At 40.5% G+C, this 27,747-nt stretch overlaps 1 protein-coding gene across 10 annotated transcripts in view; it reads right to left on the reverse strand.

Annotated features, from left to right (window-relative positions):
- lqf (epsin homolog lqf) overlaps window positions 1-27,747 on the reverse strand; it is a 437,420-nt gene that overhangs the window by 349,221 nt on the left and 60,452 nt on the right. For all 10 annotated transcript variants that reach the window (XM_071696113.1, XM_071696112.1, XM_071696119.1 and 7 more), the window contains one exon: window positions 23,394-23,483. In XM_071696113.1, coding sequence (XP_071552214.1) covers window positions 23,394-23,483 — 90 coding nt within the window. The remainder of the gene's footprint in view (window positions 1-23,393; window positions 23,484-27,747) is intronic.

Consider the following 27,747-nt stretch of genomic DNA (forward strand, 5'->3'; position numbering starts at 1 on the left):
GCATGTAAATGTATGTATATGTCTAAATGTATAGGTATGTATATGTGCGTGTGTGGGCATTTATGTATGTACATGTGTATGTGGGTGGGTTGGGCCATTCTTTCGTGTTTCCTTGCACTACCTTGCTAATACAGGAGATGGCAATTAAGTTTAATAAAATAAAAATAAATATAAATATACACTTTTTTTTTTATACATATTCACCATTTCCCACACCAGTGAGGTAGCATCAAGAATACATGGTTGAGCCTTATATCTAACTTGGTTCCCTTCTATGTTCCTTCTTTAGGAAATGTAAAACAGGAGGGGAGGATTTCCAGCCTCCAACTCCTATCCCTTTTAGTCACCTTCCATGACATGATAGAATACATGGGCAGTATCTTTTTTCATACATGCTCCACCTTTCCTGAGTGTGCATGGCAGCACCATGTACAGAAGACAGAGCCTTTAAGGGAAAATTCCTCACTTGACCCCTTGCTCTGTTCCTTCTTCTGGAAAGTAATATGAGAAGGGGGTTTTTCCAGCAATGCAGGGAACATGTGCGCAGTATTCTTTCCAAACAATTCTGTCAAAACAATGTCAGCTACTCCGTAAAGTAGCCCAAAAAACAATTCATGCTTCAAAAAAGACTGTGTCTATGTTGCTTGACCACCACTAGTGTTGTGCTGCTTGATTTGTCATAAAAGACACTACAATCAAAGATACATCAGTATGTGCTAAGCTGCTTGAGGCATCATAAAAGAAAACATGGCACAAGTAAACACATGTAAATATGTGCTGTGCTACCTGATGTATCATGTAAGAAAACATCATACATATCCAAAAGCATTTTCCTCTGGACTATCAAAGTCCAGGCAAAGCCACAACAGCATGCATCATGTTCATTCATGCATAATCAAAATACTATTGTACTGTACAGGAAAACACAAGTCAGCATCTACTATTCTGCTTGCTGAATGTACTGGTGAACAAATGTCAGCATCTGCTGTGCTGCTTGTTGAGTCACAAGAAGCTGATCTTGTACAGTCTCGCATATTTCAGCATGTTTCACTGGCTGATGCATCATGGGAGAATATATTCTACTGGACTACTTTTCTAAAAAGGACACCAGTTCCTCTTCTCTTCAAATCTGCAAACTTGCATCACCTTCCTGACATCTATGACAAACTGATGGTATAGAGAACTTAAGTGGTGGAATGTGACTGCATGTCATCATGGATACAACTCCAATAAGTGATTACACCCAAGTTATTCAAGCAGTTCTGTCACACTACCCTCTGAACTACATTAATTACATTTTCTGCACATATCACCAGCAACTGTGATATTTTTTTTGCCAAGTCTTTGACTATCTTACTGAAGTCAACCATGGGGCTTCAATGGATTTACCAAAAAGAACTAATCTGTAAAAGGCAAATATGAGGTCTGTGTAAAATGGTAATAAAAAATATGAAATATGGTAAGGCACCTGAAGTAAATAAAGTGACAGAAGCAATGTAGAATGGATAGATACTATGACACTATTAGTTATATCTTCCATCAACTGCATTCAGAAAAGAACGGTTAATAAGCCGAAAGCCACAATACCTATATTCATTTACAGGTATTTCTTGTGTTTCTCAGCGAATGGCATCCCTCAGGCTGATATAAATACCCTCCAAAATCAAGCGCAATGAATCTAAAGTTGTAAAAGGGACACTGAGCTTACCAAGGACCAAGGGTATCTCTTCAAACATGCAGTCCCTCATTATTTTCAGGCTGGGTTGTAAAAACTTTTCACAAGTTTTCGAAAAGTGGGAAAATGTAAAAGTAATTCATAAAATTGATCCAAGTCACAACTTCACAAGGTCACATTCTGAGCAGTAAAATTGAATGGTATCTCTAAGAAAATGTGAACTTAACCTTATTCAAAGCTTCAAAAATGAAAATGAATATGCAAATAAATACATATATGTATCAAAAATGAAACTCATACAAGAATCATTTTAATAACACCAACCACTGGTCACTTCACCTTTAGTGTAACATTTTTGGAGAGTGGTCTTCAGTGGATCAAATGTTTATACTGAGGGGCTTTATAATACATGCATAACAAGGTATCACGATTCAACACTGTTATATCATCTACAACATGAAATACATGCACCACTTTAAGAGGCTGTACTGTAATACCATATAAATAAATTATCACTCACCATCAAATCACTACTTACACACCTAGAAAAGACTTATATAAAAAGAGTAATCATGGGCATGAAAATAATAAAAAAGCACACAAACCAAAGCTTTTATTATACATTATACTATCATTATACATAATTGCTGTCTCCCGCATCAGCAAAGTAGCACCAGGAAACAAACGAAGAATGGTCCATCCGCTCATATACACGAATATAAATGCCCAAATCCACACATATACATATATATACATACATAGACATATACATATATACGCATTTAACAAATTCATACTTGCTTGCCTTCGTCAATTTCTGGCGCTACTCCAACCCACAGGAAACAGCATTGGTACCACCTGCTTCAGTGAGGTAGCGCCAGGAAAACAGACAAAAAAAAAAAAGGCCACATTCATTCAGGCTCAGTCTCTAGATGTCATGTGTAATGCACCGAAACCACAGCTTCCTATCCACATCCAGGTCCCAAAGACCTTTCCATGGTTTACCCCAGGCATCTTACATGCCCTGGTTCAGTCCATTGACAGCAGGTAAACCCCGGTATACCACATCACTCCAATTCACTCTATTCCTTGCATGCCTCTCACCCTCCTGTATGTTCAGGCCCCAATCACTCAAAATCTTTTTCACTCCATCCTTCCACCTCCATTTTGGTCTCCCGCTTCTCCTTGTTCTCTCCACCTCTGACACATACATCCTCTTTGTCAATCTTTCCTCACTCATTCTCTCCATATGTCCAAACCATTTCAACACACCCTCTTCTGCTCTCCCAAACATACTCTTTTCATTTCCACACATCTCTCTTACCCTTTCATAAACATCTCTTTTGTGTTGAAAAAGGAAAAAAAAGTAAAATGTTTGTATATATGTGATTACTATCTATGTGCTACAGGGTGTTATTATACTTGTGTTCCTCTATCTATCAACCTTGTAAATATGTATCACGTCTTTTAATCTATCTATGTACACACACACGCACACACACACGCACTATATATATATATATTATTATTATTATTATACTTTGTCGCTGTCTCCCGCGTTTGCGAGGTAGCGCAAGGAAACAGACGAAAGAAATGGCCCAACCCCCCCCCCATACACATGTATATACATACGCCCACACACACAAATATACATACCTACACAGCTTTCCATGGTTTACCCCAGACGCTTCACATGCCTTGATTCAATCCACTGACAGCACGTCAACCCCGGTATACCACATCGCTCCAATTCACTCTATTCCTTGCCCTCCTTTCACCCTCCTGCATGTTCAGGCCCCGATCACACAAAATCTTTTTCACTCCATCTTTCCACCTCCAATTTGGTCTCCCTCTTCTCCTTGTTCCCTCCACCTCCGACACATATATCCTCTTGGTCAATCTTTCCTCACTCATCCTCTCCATATGCCCAAACCACTTCAAAACACCCTCTTCTGCTCTCTCAACCACGCTCTTTTTATTTCCACACATCTCTCTTACCCTTACGTTGCTCACTCGATCAAACCACCTCACACCACACATTGTCCTCAAACATCTCATTTCCAGCACATCCATCCTCCTGGGAACAACTCTATCCATAGCCCACGCCTCGCAACCATACAACATTGTTGGAACCACTATTCCTTCAAACATACCCATTTTTGCTTTCCGAGATAATGTTCTCGACTTCCACACATTCTTCAAGGCCCCCAGGATTTTCGCCCCCTCCCCCACCCTATGATCCACCTCCGCTTCCATGGTTCCATCCGCTGCCAGATCCACTCCCAGATATCTAAAACACTTCACTTCCTCCAGTTTTTCTCCATTCAAACTCACCTCCCAATTGACTTGACCCTCAACCCTACTGTACCTAATAACCTTGCTCTTATTCACATTTACTCTTAACTTTCTTCTTCCACACACTTTTCCAAACTCAGTCACCAGCTTCTGCAGTTTCTCACATGAATCAGCCACCAGCGCTGTATCATCAGCGAACAACAACTGACTCACTTCCCAAGCTCTCTCATCCCCAACAGACTTCATACTTGCCTCTCTTTCCAAAACTCTTGCATTTACCTCCCTAACAACCCCATCCATAAACAAATTAAACAACCATGGAGACATCACACACCCCTGCCGCAAACCTACATTCACTGAGAACCAATCACTTTCCTCTCTTCCTACACGTACACATGCCTTACATCCTCGATAAAAACTTTTCACTGCTTCTAACAACTTTCCTCCCACACCATATATTCTTAATACCTTCCACAGAGCATCTCTATCAACTCTATCATATGCCTTCTCCAGATCCATAAATGCTACATACAAATCCATTTGCTTTTCTAAGTATTTCTCACATACATTCTTCAAAGCAAACACCTGATCCACACATCCTCTACCACTTCTGAAACCACACTGCTCTTCCCCAATCTGATGCTCTGTACATGCCTTCACCCTCTCAATCAATACCCTCCCATATAATTTACCAGGAATACTCAACAAACTTTTTTTTTTTTTTTTTTTTATACTTTGTCGCTGTCTCCCGCGCTTGCGAGGTAGCGCAAGGAAACAGACGAAAGAAATGGCCCAACCCCCCCAATACACATGTATATACATACGTCCACACACGCAAATATACATACCTACACAGCTTTCCATAGCTTACCCCAGACGCTTCACATGCCTTGATTCAATCCACTGACAGCACGTCAACCCCGGTATACCACATCGCTCCAATTCACTCTATTCCTTGCCCTCCTTTCACCCTCCTGCATGTTCAGGCCCCGATCACACAAAATCTTTTTCACTCCATCTTTCCACCTCCAATTTGGTCTCCCTCTTCTCCTTGTTGCCTCCACCTCCGACACATATATCCTCTTGGTCAATCTTTCCTCACTCATCCTCTCCATGTGCCCAAACCACTTCAAAACACCCTCTTCTGCTCTCTCAACCACGCTCTTTTTATTTCCACACATCTCTCCTACCCTTACGTTACTCACTCGATCAAACCACCTCACACCACACATTGTCCTCAAACATCTCATTTCCAGCACATCCATCCTCCTGCGCACAACTCTATCCATAGCCCACGCCTCGCAACCATACAACATTGTTGGAACCACTATTCCTTCAAACATACCCATTTTTGCTTTCCGAGATAATGTTCTCGACTTCCACACATTTTTCAAGGCTCCCAGGATTTTCGCCCCCTCCCCCACCCTATGATCCACTTCCGCTTTCATGGTTCCATCCGCTGCCAGATCCACTCCCAGATATCTAAAACACTTCACTTCCTCCAGTTTTTCTCCATTCAAACTTACCTCCCAATTGACTTGACCCTCAACCCTACTGTACCTAATAACCTTGCTCTTATTCATATTTACCCTTAACTTTCTTCTTTCACACACTTTACCAAACTCAGTCACCAGCTTCTGCAGTTTCTCACATGAATCAGCCACCAGTGCTGTATCATCAGCGAACAACAACTGACACTTCCCAAGCTCTCTCATCCCCAACAGACTTCATACTTGCCCCTCAACATATACATACACAAACATATACATATATACACATGTATATATTCATACTTGCTTGCCTTCATCCATTCCTGGCGCTACCCCTCCACACAGGAAATAGATTCGCTACCCCCACTTCAGAGAGGTAGCACCAGGAAAACAGACAAAAAAAAAGGCCACATTCATTCACACTCAGTCTCAAGTTGTCATGTGTAAGGCACCAAAACCACAGCTCCCTATCCACATACATATTTGCCATCTACCACATTAGCAAGGGAGCATTAAGAACAGAGGACTTAATTGCCAATTCCTGCATTAGTGAGGTAGAGCCAAGATCAGATGAAGAACAGCCACATCAACTCATATCAATATCCAGCTCTCATGTGTAATGCAGCAAAACCAAAGTTCCCTATTCACAGATAGTTCCCACAGACCATTCCATGCTTTACTCCAGCTGCTTCAAAGCCTAAGACTTGCATCCATAGAGCACAGATATACCTTCAGACAAAAACCATCTTTGTCCTAACAGAGACTGATCACTCCTTCACCATTCTCCTTATTACTTTATTGCTTCCAGATGGATATTCACACAGGCTGAACCATGCCTCTATTGGTAATACCTAGATTTGTGTTTTCATTTTAAGGCTGTGCCAAGCCTGAGTGGTGGATGAAGTGGCAGTATGTGATAATTTCTCCCCACCATCAGTCATTCTAAAGCCACGCTAATGAGAGAATATTTGCACGAGTTTTTCTTTTAGGAGGAAAACTGTGGCTTTTAGCTAGATTTAGAGGGCTAAGCAGATGACCCTGATTAATGTGACCATGGTGATCAGTCCTTGGACCATGTGGAGAATGATCATACTGACAGCATCTCTTCCAGTACTGAAAGTTGACCAAGATTAGGCAGGAGAAGGCTTTCTACCAAAAGTGAAAGGAATGTTGCCAGCACCTGCTTGACTTTCACAAGAGGTCTGACTGGAGCAGCTGGTACTTTTATAAACTTTTATAATTCTAATGCTACAATAAAATAATCAATGAATCACACTGAATATAAGAAAAGACATCACATAAAACAGTAACAACAATGGTCAACAAAGATTTTGTCCCATGGAAGAAAATATGTTTCTTATGTATCTTTGCATGCTGAATCCAAATATGTTTTCAGAATTTCTCCATCACCCATAGTTTTTTTTATGTTCCAGCATACTGCACATCATTATGTACAGTATATAATATACCAGTACTTTACAGAGCATTTGAAACAAAAAAATTAACTAAACAGCTATTTTCTTTGTGTGCAATAGCTTCTTTTTGAAAGCAAAAGACTACCTGAATGAGTCACCAGTGGCCTGCAGAAACATGAATGGAAATGTTGGGACATTCAAGCAGTGCCCACTTCTGAGTAGCAGTTGCAGACTAGAACCCAATATGTAAACAGTGTCTTTTCCATTCTGTTGACAGATCATGCTTTTGTGTATTCAAGTATTGTGCTAATACCCCATCCACCACTATAATGCTGAGAAACAGCGTAAAAAGTCCAAATTCTTTCTGCTATATCTGCAGTGAATTGACATTTACATCACAAAAACTCTTTCACACCCTTCATTAAAAATGTGATGAGCATTACTTTGATTGTAAAGTGGGTGACCAGGATAAATGTTGGGTCCCCATATTTGTTGTGTCACATGTGTCAAGCTTCTCACAACATGGGAAAAAGGTTCACTCCATATGCCTTTTGCCATTTCCTATGGTTTGCAGAGAACACAAAGACCACACTTTGGAATGCTAGCTCTGCCTAACAAATATAAATGGTGTAACATCAGAATCCAAGCATAATATTAAATATCCTAATCTACCATCTGCTATGAGTCCAGTCAGGAATTATCTGTGCCAGAGCCTCTTAGAAACATGACACTGAGTGACGATAAGTCTGGTGATAAGACAGTAGACCAAGTAAATGACAATGAGAATAAAACATTTGTGATCGCCAAGTCATTTTCAAAGAATATTACTCCCTTGAAGATGGTCTAGTGTTTTGCAATGATGTTCATTCTGTTACTGAGGCACCTGGCCACAAATATAACACAGGTAAGTGGTGCTTGTTTATTGACTCATCAAAGTAAGCTTGAAAGCAGTTCTGCTCCACAACAAAAAAAAATTCCCCTCCATTCCTCTGGCTCACACAGATAATATGAAGGAATCATGTGATAACATGAAGCTTCTTATGGAAAAAAATTAAGTACAGGGACTTTAAATGAAGTGTATGTGGTTGTGGCACTTTTACTCAGAATGCAACTTGGTTACATGAAGTTCAGTTGTTTCCTATTAGTAGGACAGCCAGGAAAAGAAAAATTAAAGAAAGTGTGGCCAAAATGAACATCAATGACTCCGATGAAGAATGTCATTAATCCTCGTCTTGTTGATTCTGAGAAAGTCTATCTGCCTCCTTTGCACATTAAGCTCTGATTGATGATGAACTTCATAAAAGGTATGGATAAAACTGGCCATGGATTCACATACTTGAGGAATAAATTCCCCAGAATCAGTGATACATAAATCAAGGAGGGTATTTTTGTAGGACCACTGATCAGGGAACTGCTTCAAGATGAAAAGTTCAATGAAGAGCTAAATGAGAACTGCTTTGAGATGAGAAGTTCAAATGAGAACTGCTTTGAGATGAGAAGTTCAATGAAGAGTGAAATGAAGTTGAAAATAACAGCATGGCTGTCATTTAAGAGAGTTTGCAAAGATATTTTTGGGAATCACAGATTAGAAAACTACTGTGATGTAAAAGATCTATTGCCCTGGGGTGCAATAAGAGTCTAGAAATTCACTTTTTGGAATTGCACTTAGACTTTTCCTGGAAAATCTTCAGGCAGTCAGCGATAAGCAAGGCGAAAGATTTCAACAGGACATCTTGAACATGGAAAAGCAGTACCAAGGAAAGTGAAGCCCCTCTGCTGGCAGATTACTGCTGGACACTAAGGAGGGATGTTCCTGAGGCCAAATATAGCCAAAAATTGTACACTTCTACTTTTTAGAGGTAAGTTTTTAAGTGTAATAACAGCCTTATTTATGAATGAGTAATACACACTTACTGTAAAATTTGATTGTTCTGTCACTTGAAAACCAAGCCTGATAGGAAAATTTTAAATACAGATTTAAATTCACTATACAAAGTGCTATAAGGTCCAACTATTTTAGTTTGTGGGACAAAAATATTAAAATTTTGTTGACCAATGAAATCAGTAAAAAAATTTCAGTGTAGGTTAAAGTAACTTAAACAATATAACATGCACAACAGCAACTCATTTGACATTCAGGCCTATTTCTCACACATTTTAGCATGTTGAGTTGAAGCCTCTACAAAATTTCTTCATGTTATTACAATGATGGTAGAGTATGAAACATATTTCTGAAGAGAAAGTGTTCATTTCTAGATGAATATCTATGAAACTGTATGATTAAAAACATTTTTCTAACAAATGTGAGTTCCGAAGGCTGAAAAGGAAAACAGCTTTTGAGGGGCTAATATACATAGGATCTTCGCCCCCTCTTCCTCCCTAAGACTCTCTTTAGCCTCCATTACTCCTTCCACTACTATATCTACTCCCAGGTACCTAAAGCACTCTACTTCCTCTTAATGTTCTCCAGTCAAATTCTCACTAAAACCATCCTGTTTTACCTTTTGCTATAATTCATCACCTTTTTTTGTTCATATTTACTCTAAACTTTCTCCTCTCACACACTTTTCCTATCTCTCTTACCACCTTCTGGAGTTTCTCTCTCTCTCTGGAGTCTGTCATCAGAGGCATGTCATATGCAAACACCTGACTCACTCTTGACATACCACAGACCCACTCCTCACTCTTAAGACATGTATTTACTTCCCTCACCATCTTATACATCCTTGAAAATGGCCTACCTTCAACAGGATTCACTCATCATCCACCATTCCTACTTGCTTACATGCTTTCTCTCCTGGAAAAACTCCTCACTGTATTCACAAAGTCTCCTTTTACCCCATTCAATTGTAACACCTTCCACAAGGCCTCTCTATCAAACCTATCATATCCTTTCCAGCTGATCCATAATTGCCATATTTAATTCACTACCAATCTCCAAGTATTTCCCAGATGTATTCTTCATAGCAAACACTTAGTCAACACACCCTCTACCTCTCCTGAGGCTACTACACTGCTCTCCAATCAGATGATTTGTACTTGCTAACACCATTTTAGCCACTTTCCTTCCTGTCCTACCAGGCATCCTCAAAAGACTTATGCATCTGGAATTCAACCCTATAAACACATCCTTCCCTATGCAGTGGGGATGACTTCAGGCAAAAATAAGTGTACAGTGAATGGGAGGTACCATGACACACATGAGAGCAATCCAAGAAATGCATTTTTTTTGGAAAGAATTCTTTAATATCAAATAAATACACACACAAAAGTAATTTATGCAAATGGAAGTTTTAATTGGGTCATAATTTGCCACTAGGTGTTTTTCCACAGTGGCAAGCAACCTGGTGTAATTCATATTTTCCTTCACAGTTGAAAAGCAGCAAAAATGACAAGAGAATATGGTACTACCTCACTAAAAAGGGAAATGGCAAAAAATGTGAAAGAAACAAAAACAGACCGAGTGTGGATGTGAGGAAGCAAGGCCAATATTTCAAGGGTTCCTGATGCTATGTTACTGAGGCATGAAATAGTGAAAAAAAAGGCTAAAGTTACAGTCACTGCTATATTCATGATAACGTAAGGGATATATTTTCCCTACATCATCACAACTCAGGCAATGATTCTGCAATGATTCTGAAGATTTTATGTTCTTAAAATGATAATAACTTTGTTACATTACTGAAAGGATCCTTTTGAATCTACATAAAGGATCATTTAATATTCAAGGTATAAACAACACAGTTTGCTGCTCTCTGACAATAAAGAATGAAGATTTTGAAATCAGAAATAGCTTTACTCTCTGAGGCAGTGTCCCATGAGCATGAGATACTCTCTACATAGAATATTTTTGTTACAGACTACTATTCATGTATATCTGTCTGTCTGGTGGGGAACACTGACTTTCCCTACCTTCCAACGAGACAGGTGCATTCATGCTTGTTCTGAGCCTACCTACAGCTAATCAGAGACAGCCACAGAGATATTGACTCACTGATTTTTGGTTGTAATGAGTTCACTTATATCCAGGTCACAGGCATCAACCCAAAAGTTGTCAAAGTTGGTACAGAAAAGCATCGTCAAAAAAGAAGAGGGGATGGTAAGGCAAGGCAAACAGACCAGAAAAAAATGCCTGTGGGACACCATCACAGAGAGAGATGTTTTTTTCAAATTTTGAACCTTCACTTCTATCCTCAGTGATCTGTGCCCACATTAAGGAGTTAAGAAAAAACTTTTCGATAAAACAACCTAAAAGTGCAATGGATGTCATTAATGGTAATTCATAGACACAACAGAATCCCTCTCCTTTTAAGGAAGAATCCTCAAAGCCACACATGGTAGACACATGCAAAAAGTCTCTTCCTTAAGTTTTTCTATTAAGTTTTTCTAAATGAGACATGTCTGAGGTCGGAAAAGACACAGACTAACTTCCTCATAATACTTGCTCAAGCATAGAATTCACTTTGAGCCAAAAAAGTTCTTAATCCTCTAGATATATTCTTTGTCAGGGGGTTTCAGGGTCAATGAGGCACAAATCATGTTTCCCTTGATAACCTCCCAGTACATCTAAACATCTTCAGAGATTACAATGGGCAAAATGCATGAAGCTCTCTTGGTAGTCTAAAATTTTAGGTTGACAAAAGAGCTATTTCTATATGAAAGTTTCACTCTTAGCCAGGAACCTGGTGTTTTGGATTATCTTAATTTATTTAAGAGGTTGTCATTTGAATGAAGATTCTTGATTTGGACAAAACATGTAAACCACTATTTCTCCTTCTTAAGTCCATGGCTACAAGGAAAAGTTTTTATGAGGTTACACTGTTGAGCTAAATTGCCAGAAAAACTAATGCATGTATACTGTCCATACTCCAGAGAGGTCCCATTTGGATTGTGGGGAGAAGCAACTGGTCTCATAAGGAAAGACTGGCATTCTTCTGGGGTATTCTCAAAAGCATTAGTATACCAGCTTTATTCCTGTCAGAAATTAGGCCAGACAGGAGCTCTATATAAAAGATTTCAGCCATGTCAGGTATATCAGATTCTTCAACAATGGACTGAAAGGCTTTCTATATTTATGGTACTGTTGTATGTAGAAAGACGAATACCATGGAAAAAGTCACATTAGGTGTTTTTCACGCCTCTGTGTAAAGAACTCTTTGAGAAACCACACATAAGCAAATTTCAGAAACCAAAGCATGAGGTTATGGTTCCATAAAAAGGTGAAGTAGTTTAGAGGAACCAAAGGTGTATACTAAAGTTATGATAACAAGGTTGTATGCCCAACTTGGGGCTCTCAGCATTATCAAACCCTAATTCCTTCCAGCTGTGAACTCCTTCCAAAATTAGCAGAGAAAAGGATAATATCCAGTCCCCCACCCAAAAAAAAAAAAAAATCCAAGGACAGTGTTTGCTGCAACTGCCACCACAATAAACTGGAGAAACATATATTGGTAGTATGTAGTATGCACTGGTTCTGATGGGATGCCACTCCTATGAAAGGGATCCAACTGAAAATCTCAGTCTATCAACATTTCCATTAACATGTGTATGATTTCGAAGAAGCATCTGCCTAGAACCTGCATACCCCTTGGGAAATAAGAGGCTTGGAGATAATGGACTTTTGACATTGTCAAGGGATGAAACTTTCCATTAACTAAGGCAGAGGCCTTATTCATAAAGCAGCAGACAGCCACAGTACTGTTTATTAACAATCAGATTCCTCACAAAACTAAAAAATCAAGAAATTCCAAAGAAGGTAAACTTTAGCGTTTAACCTCACCTGTCACTGCAAAGAGCTGCAAAACTGAGCTTCCTCATAAGTTAAACTACCTGACATCAAGACACCATGGCCTGAGACTGTATGGCAATCACAGCAACTGCATAGTCCCAAATTTGTCCTGATGAAGAATGCCGGTCTGAAAGTTTCAAACAATCCCAGCTTCATAAGTTCTAGATGGGAATCACGTGAGGCCTTTTTTTTTTTAAAGGTGATTGGGACTCAAAGCCCTTGTCTGAAACATATATCCTTCAAGATGAAATAAACAATAAACATTGAGGTAAGCCAAAACTAGTGCTTCAAAAGATGTTAGCTTAAGAGCAGGAATGACAAACTGAAAAAATTTGGGGTATACAAAAACCAAATGACATCACACTTGAACAGCCAGCCCAGGGTACCAATTCTGAATGCAAAAAGCTTTTCTCATTCTAAGGCATACAGAAATGTGCCTTTAAAACTAGGATAGCTGTCCATGTGATTAACTGTAAGGTCTGGTGGACAACATAAAAGTGGTTTCCTTGAACTGTGTTACAGTATGTGGATATTCAAAAAGAGATGTGAGATAATTTTTTCCACATTGATTCCCTTATCAGACCAGAAAATACATTTATAAAACTGGTCCCACTACTGTACAGGCTTTATGATATTCTTGACATCCTGCAATATCAGAATTACGGTCTGTCCTAAAACTTTCTTTACAAGGATGGCAGTTTTAACTCCACTAATAACCTCTCAACACTGGATAAAGCCACATGCTGAACAGCTAAAAAATACAGTTTTACAGATAACTCTTACTGGCAATGAGCTATTTGAAGGGGACCTGCCTGAAGGCCCAGCTTAAATGCCTGAAAAGTCTGCCTGGAAATAGCAACTTCCTCCACAGATGCACCAGGGTACATTCTTCTTCGAGGAGTATGACAAGAATGGAGAAGCCATCAAGAACTATCCCTTAAGATTAGGAGCAATAGCCCCAAATCAATGTCCCCCTCCTGCACTTTCCTTTAAAGAGAGTTATAATGACCTCTTCAGTGATTGCTTCTGAATGACCCATAGGGAAAGGAGGGTAACAAAAGAAAGAGGATGACAATAGCTAACTGCTCTCCTTATCATGAAAAGCCACAGACTGTCTACACTGATGCTTATATAACAAAGACTGCAAAAAGCTTTTTCTGACTGGATTGAAAAACTCAAAAAACAAATACCCTGTCAGTAATGGACAGGATTCCCAAAGGGCAGAAAAATATATATATCTACACTGACTCCACTTTCCAGGATAATGGGAAAGATAGAGGATGAATTAAGTGACAGGTAGGTTAAAAATCTCCAATTCCCACCTGATTCAGCAACGCTTGGGGAAATGTGGTTTCATCTGGAAAAGGGGAACTTCTCCCTTCCTTATCTACAGGGTCAGCTGGGGGAAAGTAATTCTATTCTTAGGAGAGAAACTATGTCCTCCAGACTCTGGAATGTATCAAGATTAGCTAGAAAATATCATAGAGGAAAAAGCAGACTAGAGGGCCACAGTTAGTCTTTCTTTTTTTCCCCACAAGCATTAATAATGGCACTGGTGACCTCCAAAGTATTTTCAAGCAATACTGAACAGAAGTCTGAACTCTGTGATGGGAGTTTAGCAACAAGAAGGTATATCTTCTGAGGAAATGGTTGGTCTCAGCTTCAGACGACCACAACTGCATTCCCTGTGAAATGATGTTTAACTTAAGAATCATCATGCAGAATGAGGGCTCCATAAAAAAGAAACCATGAAGGACCAAACATTTCATGGAAAATGGAGGTTCAACTCTTCTTCAGGACAAAATGGTCTCTAAAACAGATACTAAATCTCCCTTATTACATGAAGCCTTTGAATCTGATTTGTAATTCTCCAACCAAAAGGAAGCGACAGGGAACCATGGGTAAGCAGGACTTTGAAGGGGCCCTTTGTCTGTGGGAGGGGGCCGAGAAATTTCCTCTGAAGAAGAAAAGGGAGCAGGGAACACCACCAAAGCCCTGCAGATGTAAAGCAAGATAGAAAAAAAAAAAAAAAAAGACTTCCCAAAATTCTTAAAAGATGTACTGTGATCCAACATATGGTTTTGATGTTGGTGAAAGATTTGGGATGGCCTCCTCATCTTTAGAAAAAGGAGTACCATTATGAGTATGTAATGTGGTATGGTTAGCCTGCACCCAGTTTGTATAGGCTCTAGCTAATCAGCTACATGCAGGGTGAATGAATCCAGAAGCAGCCTTAACTAGCGAGATATAAAAAGTCCTTAGAAGTCCTCCTGCAACTGTTAATCTGTCCAAGAGAAAATGGGGAACTCTACCCTTGTTTACTAATGTTTTAAATGATGGGCTCTAAACATATCAGTCCTTTTCTTTAAGAAAGAAAACCGAAGAGGAAGCCACGGTTAAAAGTGTGCCAGCTAAGTGCCAAGGCCCTCGACAAAATGAGCACTTCTCCAAGACAAAAAAGTGTTTTGCGGAAGTGTAAGTGATATGACAAACACACTTCCATCAGGGTCATGAGCGTCAATGTGGATACATTTGGATACTAAACACTTCAGCTGGCCTTTGCAACAAAAACAGCTTGACCCAGAAGAATGAAAAGATCCTCTGTAGTGGGGGAAATTAAAGTTCTTCCAATGTTCAAAAAATAATAAACATGGTCACTGAGATACTCTAAATTTTTTTGGTGATATCAACACTATTTCTTTTATTTTCTATGAAATCATTAATGTTTAATAAAAAAAATGTTTTAAAAGAAAACTAATGTTAGAAACTGTATATACCTTTTTTTAATAATGAAACAGTAAGAAAAAAGGTTATTTTGACTTTTTATGAACTTATTTAACAAAAGGATTAAGCTTTAGAATGCTCCTTAGAATGTAAACACTTCATTGGTATATATACATATATATATATATATATATATATATATATATATATATATATATATATATATATATATATATATATTTTTCTTTTTTTTTTTTTTTTTGCTTTGTCGCTGTCTCCCGCGTTTGCGAGGTAGCGCAAGGAAACAGACGAAAGAAATGGCCCAACCCACCCCCATACACATGTATATACATACGTCCACACACGCAAATATACGTACCTACACAGCTTTCCATGGTTTACCCCAGACGCCTCACATGCCCTGATTCAATCCACTGACAGCATGTCAACCCCGGTACACCACATCGCTCCAATTCACTCTATTCCTTGCCCTCCTTTCACCCTCCCGCATGTTCAGGCCCCGACCACACAAAACCCCCCTCACTCCACCCCCCCACCCCCAACCCGGTCTCCCTCCTCTCCTCGTTCCCTCCACCTCCGACACACACATCCTCCTGGTCAATCTTTCCTCACTCACTCTCTCCATGTGCCCGAACCACCTCAAAACACCCCCCTCTGCTCTCCCAACCACGCTCCCCTTATTTCCACACATCTCTCCTACCCCTACGTTACTTACTCGATCAAACCACCCCACACCACACAGTTTTCTAAATTGTTTCTTACATTTTTCACATGTATATATATGTATGTGTGTGTGTGTGTATATGTGCGTGTGTGTGTGTATGTGTGTGTATGTGTATATATTTTTTTTTTTTTCTTTTTATACTTTGTCGTCGCTGTCTCCCGCGTTTGCGAGGTAGCGCAAGGAAACAGACGAAAGAAATGGCCCAACCCCCCCCACACACATGTACATACACACGTCCACACACGGAAATATACATACCTACAGAGCTTTCCATGGTTTACCCCGGACGCTTCACATGCCTTGATTCAATCCACTGACAGCACGTCAACCCCTGTATACCACATCGCTCCAATTCACTCTATTCCTTGCCCTCCTTTCACCCTCCTGCATGTTCAGGCCCCGATCACACAAAATCCTTTTCACTCCATCTTTCCACCTCCAATTTGGTCTCCCTCTTCTCCTCGTTCCCTCCACCTCCGACACATATATCCTCTTGGTCAATCTTTCCTCACTCATTCTCTCCATGTGCCCAAACCATTTCAAAACACCCTCTTCTGCTCTCTCAACCACGCTCTTTTTATTTCCACACATCTCTCTTACCCTTACGTTACTTACTCGATCAAACCACCTCACACCACACATTGTCCTCAAACATCTCATTTCCAGCACATCCATCCTCCTGCGCACAACTCTATCCATAGCCCACGCCTCGCAACCATACAACATTGTTGGAACTACTATTCCTTCAAACATACCCATTTTTGCTTTCCGGGATAATGTTCTCGACTTCCACACATTTTTCAAGGCTCCCAAAATTTTCGCCCCCTCCCCCACCCTATGATCCACTTCCGCTTCCATGGTTCCATCCGCTGACAGATCCACTCCCAGATATCTAAAACACTTCACTTCCTCCAGTTTTTCACCATTCAAACTCACCTCCCAATTGACTTGACCCTCAACCCTACTGTACCTAATAACCTTGCTCTTATTCACATTTACTCTTAACTTTCTTCTTCCACACACTTTACCAAACTCCGTCACCAGCTTCTGCAGTTTCTCACATGAATCCGCCACCAGCGCTGTATCATCAGCAAACAACAACTGACTCACTTCCCAAGCTCTCTCATCCCCAACAGACTTCATACTTGCCCCTCTTTCCAAGACTCTTGCATTTACCTCCCTAACAACCCCATCCATAAACAAATTAAACAACCATGGAGACATCACACACCCCTGCCGCAAACCTACATGTGTATATATATATGTATATATATATATATATGTATATGTGTATATATATATGTATATTATCCCTGGCGATAGGGGTGAAAGAATACTTCCCACGCATTCCTTGCGTGTCGTAGAAAGCGACTAGAGGGGACGGGAGCGGGGGTCCAGAAATCCTCCCCTCCTTGTATTTTTTTAACTTTCTAAAATGGGAAACAGAAGAAGGAGTCACGCGGGGAGTGCTCATCCTCCTCAAAGGCTCAGATTGGGGTGCCTAAATGTGTGTGGATGTAACCAAGATGTGAAAAAAGGAGAGATAGGTAGTATGTTTGAGGAAAGGAACCTGGATGTTTTGGCTCTGAGTGAAACGAAGCTCAAGGGTAAAGGGGAAGAGTGGTTTGGGAATGTCTTGGGAGTAAAGTCAGGGGTTAGTGAGAGGACAAGAGCAAGGGAAGGAGTAGCAGTACTCCTGAAACAGGAGTTGTGGAAGTATGTGATAGAATGTAAGAAAGTAAATTCTCGATTAATATGGGTAAAACTGAAAGTTGATGGAGAGAGATGGGTGATTATTGGTGCATATGCACCTGGGCATGAGAAGAAAGATCATGAGAGGCAAGTGTTTTGGGAGCAGCTGAATGAGTGTGTTAGTGGTTTTGATGCACGAGACCGGGTTATAGTGTTGGGTGATTTGAATGCAAAGGTGAGTAATGTGGCAGTTGAGGGAATAATTGGTATACATGGGGTGTTCAGTGTTGTAAATGGAAATGGTGAAGAGCTTGTAGATTTATGTACTGAAAAAGGACTGATGATTGGGAATACCTGGTTTAAAAAGCGAGATATACATAAGTATACTTATGTAAGTAGGAGAGATGGCCAGAGAGCGTTATTGGATTACGTGTTAATTGACAGGCGCGCGAAAGAGAGACTTTTGGATGTTAATGTGCTGAGAGGTGTAACTGGAGGGATGTCTGATCATTATCTTGTGGAGGCTAAGGTGAAGATTTGTATGGGTTTTCAGAAAAGAAGAGTGAATGTTGGGGTGAAGAGGGTGGTGAGAGCAAGTGAGCTTGGGAAGGAGACTTGTGTGAGGAAGTACCAGGAAAGACTGAGTACAGAATGGAAAAAGGTGAGAACAATGGAAGTAAGGGGAGTGGGGGAGGAATGGGATGTATTTAGGGAATCAGTGATGGATTGCGCAAAAGATGCTTGTGGCATGAGAAGAGTGGGAGGTGGGTTGATTAGAAAGGGTAGTGAGTGGTGGGATGAACAAGTAAGAGTATTAGTGAAAGAGAAGAGAGAGGCATTTGGACGATTTTTGCAGGGAAAAAATGAAATTAAGTGGGAGATGTATAAAAGAAAGAGACAGGAGGTCAAGAGAAAGGTGCAAGAGGTGAAAAAAAGGGCAAATGAGAGTTGGGGTGAGAGAGTATCATTAAATTTTAGGGAGAATAAAAAGATGTTCTGGAAGGAGGTAAATAAAGTGCGTAAGACAAGGGAGCAAATGGGAACTTCAGTGAAGGGCGCAAATGGGGAGGTGATAACAAGTAGTGGTGATGTGAGAAGGAGATGGAGTGAGTATTTTGAAGGTTTGTTGAATGTGTTTGATGATAGAGTGGCAGATATAGGGTGTTTTGGTCGAGGTGGTGTGCAAAGTGCGAGGGTTAGGGAAAATTAGTTGGTAAACAGAGAAGAGGTAGTAAAAGCTTTGCGGAAGATGAAAGCCGGCAAGGCAGCAGGTTTGGATGGTATTGCAGTGGAATTTATTAAAAAAGGGGGTAACTGTATTGTTGACTGGTTGGTAAGGTTATTTAATGTGTGTATGACTCATGGTGAGGTGCCTGAGGATTGGCGGAATGCATGCATAGTGCTATTGTACAAAGGCAAAGGGGATAAGAGTGAGTGCTCAAATTACAGAGGTATAAGTTTGTTGAGTATTCCTGGCAAATTATATGGGAGGGTATTGATTGAGAGGGTGAAGGCATGTACAGAGCATCAGATTGGGGAAGAGCAGTGTGGTTTCAGAAGTGGTAGAGGATGTGTGGATCAGGTGTTTGCTTTGAAGAATGTATGTGAGAAATACTTAGAAAAGCAAATGGATTTGTATGTAGCATTTATGGATCTGGAGAAGGCATATGATAGAGTTGATAGAGATGCTCTGTGGAAGGTATTAAGAATATATGGTGTGGGAGGCAAGTTGTTAGAAGCAGTGAAAAGTTTTTATCGAGGATGTAAGGCATGTGTACGTGTAGGAAGAGAGGAAAGTGATTGGTTCTCAGTGATTGTAGGTTTGCGGCAGGGGTGTGTGATGTCTCCATGGTTGTTTAATTTGTTTATGGATGGGGTTGTTAGGGAGGTGAATGCAAGAGTTTTGGAAAGAGGGGCAAGTATGAAGTCTGTTGGGATGAGAGAGCTTGGGAAGTGAGTCAGTTGTTGTTCGCTGATGATACAGTGCTGGTGCCTGATTCATGTGAGAAACTGCAGAAGCTGGTGACTGAGTTTGGTAAAGTGTGTGAAAGAAGAAAGTTAAGAGTAAATGTGAATAAGAGCAAGGTTATTAGGTACAGTAGGGTTGAGCGTCAATTCAATTGGGAGGTGAGTTTGAATGGAGAAAAACTGGAGGAAGTGAAGTGTTTTAGATATCTGGGAGTGGATCTGGCAGCGGATGGAACCATGGAAGCGGAAGTGGATCATAGGGTGGGGGAGGGGGCGCAAATTCTGGGAGCCTTGAAGAATGTGTGGAAGTCGAGAACATTATCTCGGAAAGCAAAAATGGGTATGTTTGAAGGAATAGTGGTTCCAACAATGTTGTACGGTTGCGAGGCGTGGACTATGGATAGAGTTGTGCGCAGGAGGATGGATGTGCTGGAAATGAGATGTTTGAGGACAATGTGTGGTGTGAGGTGGTTTGATCGAGTCAGTAACGTAAGGGTAAGAGAGATGTGTGGAAATAAAAAGAGCGTGGTTGAGAGAGCAGAAGAGGGTGTTTTGAAATGGTTTGGTCACATGGAGAGAATGAGTGAGGAAAGATTGACCAAGAGGATATATGTGTCGGAGGTGGAGGGAACGAGGAGAAGAGGGAGACCAAATTGGAGGTGGAAAGATGGAGTGAAAAAGATTTTGTGTGATCGGGGCCTGAACATGCAGGAGGGTGAAAGGAGGGCAAAGAATAGAGTGAATTGGAGCGATGTGGTATACTGGGGTTGACGTGCTGTCAGTGGATTGAATCAAGGCATGTGTATGGGGGTGGGTTGGGCCATTTCTTTCGTCTGTTTCCTTGCGCTACCTCGCAAACGCGGGAGACAGCGACAAAGCAAAAAAAAAAAATATATATATATATATATATATATATATATATATATATATATATTCATTTATCTATTTTATCATACTTTTACGCTGTCTCCCGGGTTAGCGAGGTAGTGCAAGGAAACAGACAAAAGAATGGCCCAACCCACACACATACACATGTATATACATACACATCCACACACGCACATATACATACCTATACATCTCAACGTATACATATATATACACACACACACAGACATATACATATATACACATGTACGTAATTCATACTATCTGCCCTTATTCATTCCCGTCGCCACCGTGCCACACATGAAATGACAACCCCCTCCCACCACATGTGCGTGAGGTAGCGCTAGGAAAAGACAACAAAGGCCACATTCGTTCACACTCACTCTCTAGTTGTCATGTATAATGCACCAAAACCACAGCTCCCTTTCCACATCCAGGCCCCACACAACTTTCCATGGTTTACCCCAGACGCTTCACATACCCTGGTTCAATCCATTGACAGCACATCAACCCCGGTATACCACATCGTTCCAATTCACTCTATTCCTTGCACGCCTTTCACCCTCCTGCATGTTCAGGCCCCGATCACTCACAATCTTTCTCACTCCATCTTTCCAACTCCAATTTGGGCTTCCACTTCTCCTTGTTCCCTCCACCTCTGACACATATATCCTCTTGGTCAATCTCTCCTCACTCATTCTCTCCCTGTGACCAAACCATTTCAAAACACCCTAATCTGCTCTTTCAACCACACTCTTTTTATTACCACACATCTCTCTTACCCTTTCATTACTTACTCGATCAAACCACTTCACACCCCATATTGTCCTCAAACATCTCATTTCCAGCACATCTACCCTCCTCCGCACAACTCTATCTATAGCCTACACCTCGCAACCATATAACATTATTGGAACCACGATTCCTTCAAACATACCCATTTTTGCTTTCCAAGATAACGTTCTCAACTTCCACACTTTTTTCAACGCTTCCAGAGCCCTCGCCCCCTTCCCCACCCTATGATTCACTTCCGCTTCCATAGTTCCATCCGCTGCCAAATCCACTCCCAGATATCTAAAACACTTCACTTCCTCCAGTTTTTCTCCATTCAAACTTACCTCCCAATTGACTTGTCCCTCAACCCTACTGTACCCAATAATCTTGCTCTTATTCACATTTACTCTCAGCTTTCTTCTTTCACACACCCCACCAAACTCAGTCACCAGCTTCTGCAGTTTCTCACATGAATCAGCCACCAGTGCTGTATCATCACCGAACAACAATGGACTCACTTCCCAAGCTCTCTCATCCACAATAGACTGCATACTTGCCTCTCTTTCCAAAACTCTTGCATTCACCTCCCCAACAACCCCATCCATAAACAAATCAAACAACCATGGAGACGTCATACACCCCTGCCGTAAACTGGCATTCACTGAGACCCAATCACTTTACTCTCTTCCTACTCGTACACATGCCTTACATCCTCGATAAAAACTTTTCACTGCTTCCAACAACTTGCCTCCCAAACCATATATTCTTAATAACTTCCACAGAGCATCTCTATCAACTCTATCATATGCCTTCTCCACATCCATAAATGCTACATACAAATCCATTTGCTTTTCTAAGTATTTCTCACGTACATTCTTCAAAGCACTGAAAAATGTGTGGAAGTCAAGAACATTATCTTGGAAAGCAAAAATGTGTATGTTTGAAGGAATGGTGGTTCCAACAATGTTATATGGTTGCAAGGCATTTATCCCATCATTTAACCTATGGCCTCTGGACAAGACTTTTCTTGATGTACCATATTCTAAGTTAGTGCTCAGTTACCGGTTATAAAAGGTTAACAAATGTCTCATTTGATTTCAAGGCCTGTGAGTAACTGGCAAATGCATAAAAGTTATTTAAAGTAGCTGCTTCTTTATTTTGGTAGTTGGGCTTTCAATGTCAAGATCCAGTTGTTCTAACTGGACCTGAATAATCAACAAGAGTGTTCAGTTCCTGCTAAGTGCGACAGATGATATAGCCCCTAATATATGTAACACATGCATACTTAAACTTTTATGGCTTAGTTGTCTACAGTTCCAGCCGAGTAATATATACACTCATCAGACTCCCTATATCACTTACGATAAGCAAGTATAATTCTGCACATTTTCACTACATACAACATCACTACATACAACAATCACACAATAATATTCAGGCTAGTTTTGTTCTGAAAATTTATCTCATTCCTGATTTCAATATTTTCCATGGGTAGCTCTAACAAAAAACTTAAGACTCTCCGGGAGCTCTGTCAAATAGCAAATTTAAGTGCTTTCAAAACAAGTCAGAGGCCATTTACTTAAACCCATTAATTCAAAGCCCTAAAAAGAAATGCTACTTATTTACAAATAACAACTACTTTTTTCATTCCCAACTGAATAATATAAGTCCCCTATCCATGCTCTTTGCCATTTCATCCTAGTTATTTCAATTATATATATACTAGGATATTAGCCTCAGTTTGCAGCATGACACAAAACCTATCATAAATATTAGCTCAGTTTGCAGCATTTTACAAAACCTCTCATAAATATCCATACACAGGATGAAGAAAATGAGGGTTGATAAAAAAACAAAACAGAGAATGATCAATGTAAAGAGCTTAAAAAATGACTAAATGGTTTGCACATACATTCAAACTGCAGAAATAAATACTTACACTATCACTACCAATGCCCGATACACTCTGTGCAAATCTTTCTTTGGCTTTTAGGGCTCTCACTCTCTCATTCCGTAACCGCTCATCATCCTGAAAAATTATCATAATAACTGCATTACTAGAATTTATATAAAATACAAGCAACACATAATGGAGAGCAATATCATGAACCCACAAAAGCAATGTTAAAGTAAAATCAAAGGACTATCAAAATACAAATTTTTCTTCTTACTGACTCCTTCTCTCCAGCAGAGCTTCTTGATCTTAAAAACACCTTGAAAACAATCTAAATTCTTTTTATTGCTCTTATAAGAAATTTTGTAAAGAACAGAATTACATGTCATGTGAACAGCAACACAAAAATCTTACAACTATAATTTTCCTTAAAAAAGAAAAAGCACCCAAAAGGTAACATATCTTCCTGAGCTAATTACAAAAAAAGGGACTCATGCACTAATTAACCCTTGTTAATGTTGTACAATTTTGAGAATCCTTATACTATACAATTAAACAACACTGATTAGGAAGCCACAATAACATGTCTCTTTCATACATTTTCAATCTTTCTATCGTACCAAGTTCCTTTTTTATATCATTTTCAAAGATACTTAAGGCCAGTCTGGTTCTAGGCCCAACCAAGATTACAACAAACCCACCTATCAATAATAAACATGCCACCTTGAACCTCTATCATCTTTATTTCAAGCAGCAGACTGAGATTTCACCACCTCAATTTACATATCAATCTAACTGAAGCTACCAAAAAGAAGACACTAAGCACTTATAACTCAAGTGCCCTGCACTTTCTGCACATAGGCATATAAACATCACAACACTTTATAACCTGTGGTCCTGACCAGCGGATGTAACCAACTTTCTCAGTGCTGTAGGAGCCTCATGAGATTAGAAGGGACACCTGAAGCAGAAAGCAAGTCAGAATTAATCTCATGAATCAGCTGCCCTTATGTCAGAGGGCAATATACAAAGCAACAACCAAAGAACACTTCTTATTATAAAAGGCAAAAAGTGGAGACTTAGTCTTCTCATGCAGTCGGTCCACAGTTAACCCAGCTGTTCATCCATCCCCATGGGATGGTCGATAAAATGGGTATCTGGCTCAGGCTAGTGCATGTGAAGCGTCTGGGGTAAACCATGGAAAGGTCTGTGGGGCCTGGATGTGGTGGAAAGGGAGCTGTGGTTTCTGTGCATTACACATGACAGCCAGAGACTGAGTGTGAAAGAATATGCCCTTTTTTGCCTGTTTTCCTGTGCTACCTCGCTGAAGCAAAGGGTAACCATGCTATTTCCAGTGGGGCGGGGTAGCAACAGAAATGGATGAAGGCAAGCAAGTATGAATATGTACATGTACAGTGGGAACTTTTCGTGTTTTATTTTCCCCGTGGACTCATAGGAATGTGTATATATGTATATGTCTGCATATTTGTATGTATATGTCCATATGAATATGTGCATAGGTGTGCGTGTATGGGTGTTTATGTGTATATATGTGTATAAGAGTGGATGAGCCATACTTCGTCTGTTTCCTAGCGCTACCTCGCTAACGCGGAAAATCACGATTAAGTATAATAAATATATATGGCATATATATCTATATATATTATATACCTCACTAATGCGAAAGACAGTGACAAAGTATAATATGTAAATAGATATAAGAAAGATATATTTATTTTTATTCATTTTGCTTTGTCGCTGTCTCCCGCATTTGTGAGGTAGCGCAAGGAAACAGACGAAAGAAATGGCACAACCCACCCCCATACACAATGTACACACATACACGTCCACACACGCAAATATACATACCTATACATCTCAGTGTACACATATATATACACACACAGACACATACATATATACCCATGCACACAATTCACACTGCCTGCCCCTATTCATTCCCATCGCCACCTCGCCACACATGGAATACCATCCCCCTCCCCCCTCATGTGTGCGAGGTAGCTCTAGGAAAAGACAACAAAGGCCCCATTCGTTCACACTCAGTCTCCAGCTGTCACGCAATAATGCCCGAAACCACAGCTCCCTTTCCACATCCAGGCCCCACACAACTTTCCATGGTTTACCCAAGACGCTTCACATGCCCTGATTCAATCCACTGACAGCACGTCAACCCCGGTAAACCACATCGCTCCAATTCACTCTATTCTTTGCCCTCCTTTCACCCTCCAGCATGTTCAGGCCCCGATCACACAAAATCTTTTTCACTCCATCTTTCCACCTCCAGTTTGGTCTCCCACTTCTCCTCGTTCCCTCCACCTCCGACACATATATCCTCTTGGTCAATCTTTCCTCACTCATTCTCTCCATGTGACCAAACCATTTCAAAACACCCTCTTCTGCTCTCTCAACCACGCTCTTTTTATTTCCACACATCTCTCTTACCCTTACATTACTTACTCGATCAAACCACCTCACACCACACATTGTCCTCAAACATCTCATTTCCAGCACATCCATCCTCCTGCGCACCACTCTATCCATAGTCCACGCCTCGCAACCATACAACATTGTTGGAACCACTATTCCTTCAAACATACCCATTTTTGCTTTCCGAGATAATGTTCTCGACTTCCACACATTCTTCAAGGCTCCCAGAATTTTCGCCCCCTCCCCCACCCTATGATCCACTTCCGCTTCCATGGTTCCATCCGCTGCCAGATCCACTCCCAGATATCTGAAACACTTCACTTCCTCCAGTTTTTCTCCATTCAAACTCACCTCCCAATTGACTTGACCCTCAACCCTACTGTACCTAATAACCTTGCTCTTATTCACATTTACTCTTAACTTTCTTCTTTCACACACTTTACCAAACTCAGTCACCAGCTTCTGCAGTTTCTCACATGAATCAGCCACCAGCGCTGTATCATCAGCGAACAACAACTGACTCACTTCCCAAGCTCTCTCATCCCCAACAGACTTCATACTTGCCCCTCTTTCCAAAACTCTTGCATTCACCTCCCTAACAACCCCATCCATAAACAAATTAAACAACCATGGAGACATCACACACCCCTGCCGCAAACCTACATTCACTGAGAACCAATCACTTTCCTCTCTTCCTACACGTACACATGCCTTACATCCTCGATAAAAACTTTTCACTGCTTCTAACAACTTGCCTCCCACACCATATATTCTTAATACCTTCCACAGAGCATCTCTATCAACTCTATCATATGCCTTCTCCAGATCCATAAATGCTACATACAAATCCATTTGCTTTTCTAAGTATTTCTCACATACATTCTTCAAAGCAAACACCTGATCCACACATCCTCTACCACTTCTGAAACCACAATGCTCTTCCCCAATCTGATGCTCTGTACATGCCTTCACCCTCTCAATCAATACCCTCCCATATAATTTGCCAGGAATACTCAACAAACTTATACCTCTGTAATTTGAGCACTCACTCTTATCCCCTTTGCCTTTGTACAATGGCACTATGCATGCATTCCGCCAATCCTCAGGCACCTCACCATGAGTCATACATACATTAAATAACCTTACCAACCAGTCAACAATACAGTCACCCCCTTTTGTAATAAATTCCACTGCAATACCATCCAAACCTGCTGCCTTGCCGGCTTTCATCTTCCGCAAAGCTTTTACTACCTCTTCTCTGTTTACCAAATCATTTTCCCTAACCCTCTCACTTTGCACACCACCTCGACCAAAACACCCTATATCTGCCACTCTATCATCAAACACATTCAACAAACCTTCAAAATACTCACTCCATCTCCTTCTCACATCACCACTACTTGTTATCACCTCCCCATTTGCACCCTTCACTAAAGTTCCCATTTGCTCCCTTGTCTTACGCACTTTATTTACCTCCTTCCAGAACATCTTTTTATTCTCCCGTTCTTACGTTCGTTATTTACCTTCTTCCAAAACATCTTTTTATTCTCCCTAATGTTTAATGATACTCTTTCACCCCAACTCTCACTTGTACCCTCCTCTTGACCTTAGGCCACTTTCTTTTATATATACCCCAGTCATTTGCACTCTTTCCTTGTAAGTATAATCAAAATGCCTCTCTTTTCTCTTTCACCAACAACTTTACATCATCCCACTGCTCACTACCCTTTCTAATCTGCCCACCTCCCACCTTTCTCATGCCACATGCATCTTTTGAACATGCCATCATTGCTTCCCTAAATCCCATTCCTCACCCACTCCTCTCATGTCATATCTTCTAACTCTGATGTCAACACACACCTGCAACTCAACTTCAACTGTCTTCCTTTGTCTCAGCTACAAATCCCCTAATCCTACTATTTCTGTTACATTCTTTGATTACCTCACTCCC

This window comes from Panulirus ornatus, chromosome 59, assembly GCF_036320965.1.
Source record: "Panulirus ornatus isolate Po-2019 chromosome 59, ASM3632096v1, whole genome shotgun sequence".
Classification (NCBI taxonomy): Eukaryota; Metazoa; Arthropoda; class Malacostraca; order Decapoda; family Palinuridae; genus Panulirus; species Panulirus ornatus.